Source organism: Molossus molossus, unplaced genomic scaffold, assembly GCF_014108415.1.
Source record: "Molossus molossus isolate mMolMol1 unplaced genomic scaffold, mMolMol1.p scaffold_m16_p_7, whole genome shotgun sequence".
In the NCBI taxonomy this organism is placed as follows: Eukaryota; Metazoa; Chordata; class Mammalia; order Chiroptera; family Molossidae; genus Molossus; species Molossus molossus.
The window spans coordinates 57,978,349-57,989,528 of NW_023425401.1; the positions used below are offsets into that span (position 1 = coordinate 57,978,349).

Consider the following 11,180-nt stretch of genomic DNA (forward strand, 5'->3'; position numbering starts at 1 on the left):
TGCACGGTGATGTTTCGATCTCTCTCTCTCCTTTCCTCTCTCTCTAAAAAAATCAATAAAAATGTACTTTACAATATGTATATAGAAATATTTTGAATGTATTAAAAAAAAAAGTTCAATTTCATTTGTTTCTTTTTACTTCTAAATTTTTAGATTTAAAATTAAAAACAAACTCCACTGGACAGTACTAATAGGGCAGAATAAAATTTTTATAACAAAAGCTTTAAAGAAGGCATTTACTGCCCAGCTGGTGTGGCTCAGTGGTTGAGTGTTGACCCATGCACCCAGAGGTCACTGGTTCGATTCCCTGTCAGGGCACATGCCCAGGTTGTGGGCCCAATCCCCAGTGGGGGGCATACAGGAGGCGGCCAATCGATGTTCTCTCTCTTTGATGTTTCTATTTCTCTCTTTCCTTTCCTCGCTCTCTAAAAATCAATAAAGAAAAAATATTTTTAAAAAAAGAAGGCACTTACTATTCGAAGGCATTTACTATTCTATGTCATAGCCGAGCTCTCCTTTTCTTGACTAGAAGTAGACTTAGGCTGAGTAAAGAAACGCTCCCTTTCTACTTTGCCCCAGTTCCTTTCCCTCCAAAATCCCCATCTGAGACCAAGAGGCTGCTGGCACTGGAGGGAGGGCCAGGGCCTCCTTATCAGGGTCACACCTCTGATTGTCAGACTGTCCAGTAGACATTATACGATATAACAATCACTATGAGGTTCAGAACAATAGAGTTCTTTGTTGACTTGTAGTTACATGAAACATTTTTTTAAAAACCATTTTTTTTTGGCCTTTATGTGGATACTGGTTATCAGTCACTGACAAAAACACTTTTTAGTGTATGTAATGCCCTTTTAGTTCAAATAGGACATCATCATCCTTTTGTTAACTACTATAATTTTTCCAGTGGACACTTATTAACATTTACCCAAAAAGAAGTCATGGAAACCCTATAAAACCTTTTCATATATTTCTGTACTATTTACCTCGATGACAACACTGGTTTCCTTATTTTTAAAAAGCTGAAGCTCTTCTAAACGATGCTTTTCTTCAGGTGTCAAAACTGTAAATACATCTTCTGAAGGATCCTTTAAAATAACCACAAAAACTCCCAGTGAGTTGCACACAGAATTCAAGGCTGTTAGAGTTCTTTATTTCTATGATCTCTAAGAAATGCTATTTTTATACAGAAGGTGTTTTTTGCTGGAGAGCTGGCTCCTACCTCCTCATCCACTGGAATGGACAAGTCATCCAAATGGCTTATGCGTCCATTTTTTCCTATTTCGTGAACAACGAAGTCAGAGTATCTGATGAAAAGAAAACAAACTTTCAGAGCATTAACAGATTGTTTCCTGTTAATTTTAGGAAAATGTTTATCAACAGTAAGCCTTACTATTGTGCAAAACAAGGAATTCTTTTTAAAAAAAGTTTTCAGTGCAAAGTAATACAGAGTTATTATTCCTGGTTTCTTAATGAATTTTGAGCCATACCATAGCTTTGTATCAGAATGTAAAAACCCTCTGATACTGCCCTGGCCGGTTTGGCTCAGCGGTTGGAGCGTCGGCCTGCGGTACAGAGAGACCCAGGTTCGGTTCCCGCTAAGGGCACGTACCTCGGTTGCAGTTTGTCCCCGGCCCTGGTTGGTCGTGCGGGTGGCAGCCACTCGATGTGTCCCTTCACATCGATGTTTCTCTCTCTCTCTCTTCCTCTCTCTCCCTCCTGCTCTATCTGAACAAAAAATGGAAAAACGTCCTCGGGTGAGGATAAAACAAACAAACAAACAAAAAAACCCTCTGATACTTTAACATCCACCTACACCAACAGATAAATCATCCAGACAGGAAGTCCACAAGGAAAAATCAGCCTTAAATTACCTATCAGAATTGATATTTACAGAACTTTGCTCCCAAGAACTGACAGAATACATATTCTTTTCAAGTGCACATGGAATATTCTCAAGGAGACCATGTATTGGGACAAAAGACAAGCTTCAACAAATTTAAGAAGACAAATCATATCAAGCATCTTTTCTGCACAAATGGTATGAAACTACAAATCAACTACAAGAAGAAAGCTGGAAAAATCACAAATATTTAGAGTTTAAACAGCATGCTACTGAATAACTATTGGTTCAATGAAGTAAAGAAAAAATCAGCCCAGTTAGTGTAGCTCAGTGGTTGAGCGTTGACCAATGCACCAAGAAAGAGGTCGTTGGTGGATTCCTGGTCAGAGCACATGCCAAGGTTGTGGGCTCAATCCCCATTAGGGGGCACGCAGGAGACAGCCAATCGATATTATGCTCTCACATTGATGTTTCTCTCTTTTTCCTTCTTCTCTTTCTAAAAATCAATAAACTACTCTTTAAAAAAGAAAAAAAATTGACCAATCTTTAGCTAGACTCCCTAAAGAGAAAAGAGAAGATTCAAATAAAGAAAGTCAGAAGTGAAAGTGAAGAAATTACAACGGATACCACAAAAATACAAAAAAATCATACAAAAATAATATGAAAAGTTATATACCACCAAACTGGACAACCTACAAGAAATGGACAAATTCTTAGAATCATACAACCTTCCTAGACTGAATCATGAAGAAAGAGAAAACTCGAATAGACTAATTCTAGTAAGAAAACTTAAAGAGTAATTGAAAACCTCCCCCAAACAAGAGTCCAGGACCAGATGGCTTCACTGGTGAATTCTACCAAACATTCAAAGAAAATTTAATATCAATCCTTCTCAAACTCTTGCAAAAATCCTGAAGAGGAGGGTATGTTTCTTACCTTATTTTACAAGGCTAAACATTACCCTGACACCAAAGGCAGGCATAGATAGCAAATAAAAAAGTAAATTATGTTTATCTCTGAAAAACATACAGATGCAAAACTCTTCAACAAAATACTAGCAAATCAAATACAACAATACATTAAAGGGATCATAGGCCACAATTAAGTAAAGTTTATTCTAGAGATTCAAGAATGGCTCAACATTTGCAAATCAATAAACATGATACATCACATTAACAAAATGAAGGGTAAAAATCAAATGATCATCTTAGATGTAGAAAAAGCATTTGACAAAATAAAATATCCACTTATGATAAACATTCTCAATAAAATGAACAAAGAAGAAAAATACCTCAACATAATAAAGGCCATATATGACAAACCCACAACTATCATCATACTCAACAGTGAAAGATTAAAAGCTCTTTCTCTAGAATCATCAACAGGACAAAGAGGCTCACTTACTCTTGCCACTTTATTCAACATAGCCAGAGCAATTGGGCAAGAAAAGAAAATAAAAGGCATCCAAATTGGAAATGAAGAAGTAAAACCGTCACTATTTGCACATGACATGATTTTATATATAGAACATTCTAAGATTCTACCCAAAACTTAGAAATAAACAAATATAGTAATGTTGCAGGATACAAACTCAATATAGAAAAATCTGTTGTTTCTATAATGCTAACAATAAAAAGAAAAAGATAGAAAAAACAATTCCATTTACAATTGCAACAAAAAAAATAAAATACCTAGGAATAAACTTTAACAAAGGAGGTGAAAGAACCATACACTGAAAACTACAAGACATTGAAAGAAATTGAAGAACCGAAGGAATGGAAAGATATTCCATGTTCACTGACTGGAAGAATTAACATTGCTAAAATGTCCACATTACTTAAAGCAATCTATAGATTCAATACAATCCCCATCAAAAGCCCAAAGGCATTTTTCACAGAAATAGAGCAAAAAATCCTAAAATTTGTGAGAAACCCTAAATAGTCAAAATAATCCTGAGAAAAAAGAACAAAGCCAGAGGTATCACACTCCCGATTTTGAACTATACTACAAAGCTACAGTAATCAAAACAGTATGGTATTGGCATAAAAACAGATACACAGACCAATGGAACAGAATTGAGAGCCCAGAAATAAACCCACACTTTGTAAGCAATTAATTTATGACAAAGGAGCCAAAAATATACAATGAAGAAAGGAAAGTCTCTTCAATAAATGGTGCTGAGAAAATCGAACAGCCATATGCAAGGGAATGAAACTAGACCACTATGACCATACTTAAAAATGAACTCAAAATGGATTAAAGACTGGAATGTAAGAACCGAACCAATAAAATATATAGAAGAAAGAATAGGCATTAAGCTTTGGACACTGGTCTCAGTGGTGTTTTTGTGAATTTAATGCGAAAGGCATGAGAAACAAAACAAAAAATAAACAAATGGGACATCAAACTAAAAAGCTCTGCACAGCAAAAGCAACTATCAACAAAACAAAAAGGCAACCAACCAAGGGAGAAGATATTTGCAAATAATATTTTCAATAAGGGGTTAATATCCAAAGTATATAAAGAACTCATACAACCAGATTCAGAAATGGGCAGAGAGTCTTAACAAATATTTTCCCAAGGAGGACACACAGATGGCCAATAGGCATATGAAAAGATGTTCAAATTCACTAATTATTAGAGAAATGCAAATCAAAACCATAATAAGATATTACTTCACACCTGTTAGAATGGCTATTATTAAAACCATAAGAAATAACAAGTGCTGGAGAGGATGTGGAGAAAAGGTAACCCTTGTAGACTGTTGGTGGGACTGTAAAATGGTACAGACCCTATGGAGAACAGTATGCAGGTTCCTCAAAAAATTAAGAAACGAACTACTATACGATCCAGCAATTCCTCTTTTGGCTATTTATCGGAAGACTAAGAAAACACTAATTCAAAAAGATATATGTGCCCCATGTTCATTGCAGTATTATTTACAGCAGTCAAGACACAGAAACAACCTAAGTGCCCATCAATGAATGAATGCATAAAGAAAAGCTAGTGCATGCGCGCACGCGCGCACACACACACACACACACACACACACACAATGGAGTACTACTCAGCCATAAGAAAAGATGAAATATTGCCATTTGCAACAACATGGATATATCTTGAGAGTATTATGCTAAAGTGAAATAAGTCAGATGGAAAAGGACAAAAACTGTATGGTTTCACTCATTTTATCTTTAAACAGTTTCATTTACTCATTTGGGCAGCTCTCTTCCTTTTTGACCGTCCATGAAATTAATCCTTGGGGGCAGAAATAAACAGAAGACTATATTGCTGATTTCTTTCTAAAGAAAAGAACTAATATAACTAAAATAACTTTGTACATAAACTAAAAACATACCTTTCTTTTAAGATTCCTGAGAATCCTTGATGAGAACTTACAAACTTGGTGATGCCTACATCAAGTTCGGTGAGTCCATGCTTCATCATGTCTGCAAAACTCTCAGCTTCCTCCTCCTCATCACTCTCCTCTGAAAGGCCATCTTCTTCCTCCCCTTCCTCTTCTTGCAACTGGGCATCGGCATTTTTTTTACTCTTTCCAGAACTTACAACTTCAGGTAGCCCAGGCACATTTTCAGGGCTGGGTGGAGAGTTATTTTCTAGCCCCTCCTGACCTTTGGTGAGACAGCTTTCTGAGACCTTCTGTCTTTTTACCTCCTCAGCTGGGGCCAGACTGTCATTATCTTCAACAGCAAGGGACCCACGTTTCACTGATACACCAGTCATTTTTGTCATCTCCATTTTTAAGGCTCCAAGGAAACATTTAAGAGAACCTTTCGGGAAGACAGTAGGAAAGTAATAATCACTTCTTTAAATAAGTGAATTTCAGCAAATAGAAGAACAGTTAACTTTGTTCTTAGGGTCCTAAAAAATCATTTATTAAAATAATTCTTCCCACCTTGGCCCATGTGACTCAGTTGGTTAGGCATCGTCCCATGCAACAAAAGGTTGTAGGTTTGATTCCCAGTCAGGAACATGCCTGGGTTGTGGCCTCAATCCCTGATCCTCAGTAGGGGGCATGCACAGGAATGGAGCCCACATCAATGTTTCTCTCCCTCTCCATCTCCCTTCCTCTCTCTAAATATGTAGGAAATGAGAAAGGTGGTTACTTTTAAGAGAAGGTACAGGTGGCTGGGGACAGCAGGGAGACTTGCTACTTTTACTGAAAATGATAGTCGTATCATCTGGATCTTGTTTCATATATATTATTATCTTTTCAAAAAACTGATTAAATAAAAAGTGTGTAAATACATTTACTGACATGAAATCATACCATACTATATATTTTTAAAAAACAAGGGGGCCCTAGCCAGTTTGGCTCAGTGGTTGGAGCATCAGCCTGTGGACCAGAGAGTCCCAGGTTCGGTTCCCACTAGGGGCACATACCAAAAAAAAAAAAAAAAAAGGCAAGGGGAATATGGAGTTGATGAATGGGTAGAGAGTTTCAGTTTTACATGATTAAAAAGAGTTCTGCATGGTTTACAACAATGTGAGTGTACTTAACAATACTGAACTGTACACTTAAAAATGGTTAAAATGAGCCCTGGCCGGTTTGGCTCAGCGGTTGGAGCGTTGGCCTGTGGACCAGAGAGTCTTGGGTTCGGTTCCCGCTAGGGGCATGCACCAAAAATAAATAAATAAATAAAACCATGGATGCCTGTCTAATTTGACCTTATTTGATGCACTTGATAAAATAAGAATAAATGTTTTTCCTATATCAATTATAAAGAAAGATGCTAAAATTACTAATAAACTTAGAAAACATATTGACAAATAATGTAAATAAGCAGAAACTAATACTTCAGTTTTCCAAGGCTCAGTTAACAAGAAATCCATGTACAGATACACCTACAGCAGAAAAATAGTGATGATGAACTAAATTTCAATATATATTTAGCCCAGCTGGTGTGGCTCAGTGGATTGAACATTGTCCCATGGACTGAGAGGTCCTGGTTCAATTTCCGTCAGGGTGCATGCATGGGTTGCGGGCTTGATCCCCATTGCCATGTACCATTATCTTACACATGCCTCCAACAACTCAGGCCCAGCCCCAACAAGTGCCCATTCCCAGTCTGACCACTGACATGCTCTCTCCAAGGGAAGGTCCTCTATACCAATCTCAGATCACCCTGGTCTTTTTCCTGTCCTTTAAGACTCATCTGAAGGCCACAAGCTCTGACTCTTATGTCTTCCTATTTTACCTCTCTTCACTTACACTACCCATGCAGGCATCTGAGTACTGTATTTCTCCCTCACCATTTTCTAGCTGTGTAACTGGTCCAAATAAATTACTAATTTCTCAAGACCCTATTCTTGAGGTGTAAAATAGGAATAATATGTGCTTCATAGGACTGTCATGAAGATTAAATGAGAGGATAAACATGGAGTGGCTAAAATAGGAACTAAATAAATGCTAGTCCCCTTTCCTCTCTCAACAAGTCTGCAGATTCCGCCCTGGCCGGTTTGGCTCAGCGGTTGGAGCATCGGCCTGCGGTACAGAGAGACCCGGGTTCGGTTCCTGCTAAGGGCACGTACCTCGGTTGCAGTTTGTCCCCGGCCCTGGTTGGTCGTGCGGGTGGCAGCCACTCGATGTGTCCCTTCACATCGATGTTTCTCTCTCTCTCTCTTCCTCTCTCTCCCTCCCGCTCTAACTGAACAAACAATGGAAAAATGTCCTCGGGTGAGGATAAAAAAAAAAAAAAAGAAAAAAGTCTGCAGATTCCTTGAGGATATTATTTCTTTTGTACATGCCAGAGAATACAGCTTGGTGTAACTAGCATCAATAGATATTTTGCAGAATTCTTAAAACAGGTGCCTAAACGATTCCTAATCTATAGAGATCAAAGAAACATTAAGTAGCAATTCCTTAATGAAATAGTGGACCTGGGCAATAACCATGAATGTTCACTAACACCACAGAGACAACCAGACATTGTGTACCCCCAAAAGTACATGCTATAATTCGTGAAGTATATTTACTGATTGAAACTCTATATCTAACTACTAGTTTAGATGGCATACAGGGACAGAAGATGTTAAATGCCACCATGGGAAGCAATCAGCAAAACCCTGACGTGGGAAATTAAGGACAAAGACAGTTTCTTCAGCTAATAAATAGGAAAAAATAAAAGAGGAAGGGGAACCTACAGATAAACCTACAAAGAAATGCAATGGGTGGATCCTTATTTGGACCATGATTTAAGCAAAATAACTGTTTTATTATTATTTATTTATTTATTTATTTATTTTTTTATCCTCACCCGAAGACATTTTTCTATTTTTTCTTCAGATAGAGTGGGAGGGAGAGAGAGGAAGAGAGCGAGAGAGAGAAACATCGACGTGAAAGGGACACATCGAGTGGCTGCCACCCGCACGACCAACCAGGGCCGGGGACAAACTGCAACCAAGGTACGGGGACAAACTGCAACCAAGGTACGTGCCCTTGGTGGGAACTGAACCCGGGTCTCTCTGGACCGCAGGCCAACGCTCTAACCGCTGAGCCAAACCGGCCACGGCGCAAAATAACTGTTTTAAAAAAGCATTTATGAGGCCCTGGCATGGTAGCTCAGTTGGTTAGAGTATTGTCCCGATATACTAAGGTTGCCAGGTCAATCTCCAGTCAAGAAGCAACCAATGCACACTTAAAGTAAGTGAAACAACAATGTCTCTCTCTCTCTCTCAAAAAAAAAAAAAAGAAAATCAATAAAAAATAAAATAAAAAAGCATTTATGAGACAATCTGGGACACTGAAACACTAGGGGTATTTGATGTCATTAGTGGTACTGTCAACTTTTAAAGACGAAATCATGTTATTGTGATTACATTTAAAAATAGAATCCTTGTCCTGCTGGCAGTGGCTCAGTGTCGTCCCATGGACTGAGAGGTCCTCGTTCAATTCACTGTCAGGGCATATGCCTGGGTTTCAAGCTCGGTCCCCAGTTGGGAGTATGCAGGAGGCAGATGATCAATGTATCTCTCCCACATAGATGTTTCTATCTCTCTCTCTCCCTAAAAAAAATCAATAACAACTGCCCAGCTAGTGTGGCTCAGTGGTTGAGCATCGACCCATGCACCAACAGCTGGCTGGTTCGATTCCCGGTCAGGGCACATGCCCAGGTTGTGGCCCAAATCCCCAGTGGTAGGCATGCAGGAGGCGGCCAATCGATGTTCTCTCTCATCGATGTTTCTATCTCTCTCTCCCTGTCCTTCCTTTCTCTCTAAAATCAATAAACAAAAAAAATTTTATTAAAAAAATCAGTAAAAACATATTTAAAAAGTAATAATAATAATGATAATAATAATAATAATAAGCCCTGGTCAGTTTGGCTCAATGGTTACAGCGTTGGCCCGTGGACTTCGATTCTGGTCAAGGGCACATACCTTAGTTGTGGTTCAATCCCTGGCCCTGGTCAGGGTCGTGTGAGAGGCACCCAATCGATGAGTCTCTCTCACATCGATGTTTCTCTCTCTCTCTCCTTCCTTCCCTCCTACTCTATCTGAAAAATAAATCAATGGAAAAATATCCTCTGGTAAGGATTTAAAGTAAATAAAGAAATAAAAATAAAAACAGAATCCTATGTTTTAGAGATAGAAACTGAGCTATTTATAGTTAAAAAGATATGGTCTGGAATTTGCTTCAAAATAATTTACCAGTAGTGAATGGAAGCAGAATGGGTGTAGATTTGAAACAATTGGCTGAATTGATAATCGCTAAAACTGCGTGATGGGAACACAGGAAGTTATCACATCATTCTCTCTCCATTTTGTTTAATGTTTTTTTTTTTTTATAATAAAAAGGAAAGTACAAAGTATAAAGAGATATATAGCTCTGGCTAGTTTGGCTCAGCGGTTAGAGTGCTGGCCTGTGGACCAGGGTCCTGGATTCGGTTCCTGCTAAGGACACCTACCTCGGTTGCAGTTTGTCCCTGGCCTGGTTGGGGTTTTATGGGTGGCAACCACTTGATGTTTCTCTCTCTCTCTTCCTCTCCCCCTGGGGTGAAGATAAAAAAATAAAAATAAAAGATCCTCCCCTGAGATCGCCCCTAAAATTCTGAGCCACCAGAAAACCAACAAAAAAACCTCTGGAGCATGCCTGCACCCCCACCACAACTGTCCCCTTCTTTTCCCAGGGGTGTATCTTTGCTTTCTTTCTCCTAAGCTCTAAAGGTTCCTAGAAGACTTGCAACTAGAGGAGCATCGAAGAGCAGCAGCAGGTCGTCCGAGGCTTACCTCTCAACCCACCTCCAAGGGCCCTTCTTTTCCTTCTCTGACTTGTTTCCTGAGTCGTGCAACCCAACTGGCTCAATTCTTCTGCCTCTGTGACTTTTCTTCTAAAGGGCCAAGGCAGCCCCACCTAGGCTCATTCCTGTTGCTATGATCTTGCCTTTTTTTTCTTAAGCCCTTCCTTTGTTTCACTGCCCCATATTTAATACATTTACTCTCAAAATCACCTGGACTCGTACTGTGAAATCTCTCTTGCATGAAGTCAAGAACCCACACATTACAGACCATACTAGGGCAGACTCACCTTGATCTCAGTCCCTTTCTGGTGACAGCAAGACCACTTATTATAACCATTCCCCTTAATATGGCGACCCTCTTAAAGGAAGTCCACATTTACTTTAACACTCACTCACTCCTCAGCTCTGCACTTCATCCCCCAACAAACTCCTCATGCACCCCTGTGCCAGACATTATTCCAGTACTGCGACAAGATAGCAGTAAATAAAATAAATGTCCCACCAGCGCTGGCTTCCTTGCCCAAATCACAGCCATTAAAGCCTGGCAACTATCTGACATCTTTCCCCAACACAACATAGACCACCTAAAATTCTCAAAACTCTCCTTCCTACTCCTTGCTTATTTCCTGCCTCTGGAGATGCTCTTTCCCCTCCTTCTCTGCCTATTGCTTAAATTTAGGCTTCTCTAGGTTCCTTCTCCAGTCTTGTTCCTTTCTTACTGCCAAGTTTTCCAGCCAAGAACCCTCCATCTCCAACTCCCACCTGGGGTCCAAGGCAATCACAAAGAGAGCTAAACAATGATAAAGTGTATTTTGTGAGCTTTTTCAAGTCTCACTTTAACTGTGTAACAGAGGGGTCATTATCATTTCCATCTTAGCACTAAAAAACTGAGGCCCAGAGGTGAAGTATCTTGCTCCAGTTTACAGAGCTAGTAAGAGGTAGGATCAAATGCTCAAACTCAACATGCCCCAAATTGATGTCATCATTTCCCATCACAGATGCACTTCTGTCAAATTGCACCTCTTACCTTAGGGAATGTCACCACTAACTACCAGTCACCTGTGTCATCCCAACTCCTC

At 39.3% G+C, this 11,180-nt stretch overlaps 1 protein-coding gene across 3 annotated transcripts in view; it reads right to left on the bottom strand.

Moving 5' to 3' along the window:
- PUS7 (pseudouridine synthase 7) overlaps positions 1-5,632 on the bottom strand; it is a 70,567-nt gene extending 64,935 nt beyond the window's left edge. For all 3 annotated transcript variants that reach the window (XM_036247488.1, XM_036247489.1, XM_036247490.1), the window contains exons 1-3: positions 5,202-5,632; positions 1,223-1,307; positions 987-1,088 (exon numbers count right to left, since the gene is read on the bottom strand). In XM_036247488.1, coding sequence (XP_036103381.1) covers positions 987-1,088; positions 1,223-1,307; positions 5,202-5,602 — 588 coding nt within the window. In that variant the 5' untranslated portion in view covers positions 5,603-5,632. The remainder of the gene's footprint in view (positions 1-986; positions 1,089-1,222; positions 1,308-5,201) is intronic.
- Between the last annotated feature and the right edge of the window lie 5,548 nt (positions 5,633-11,180).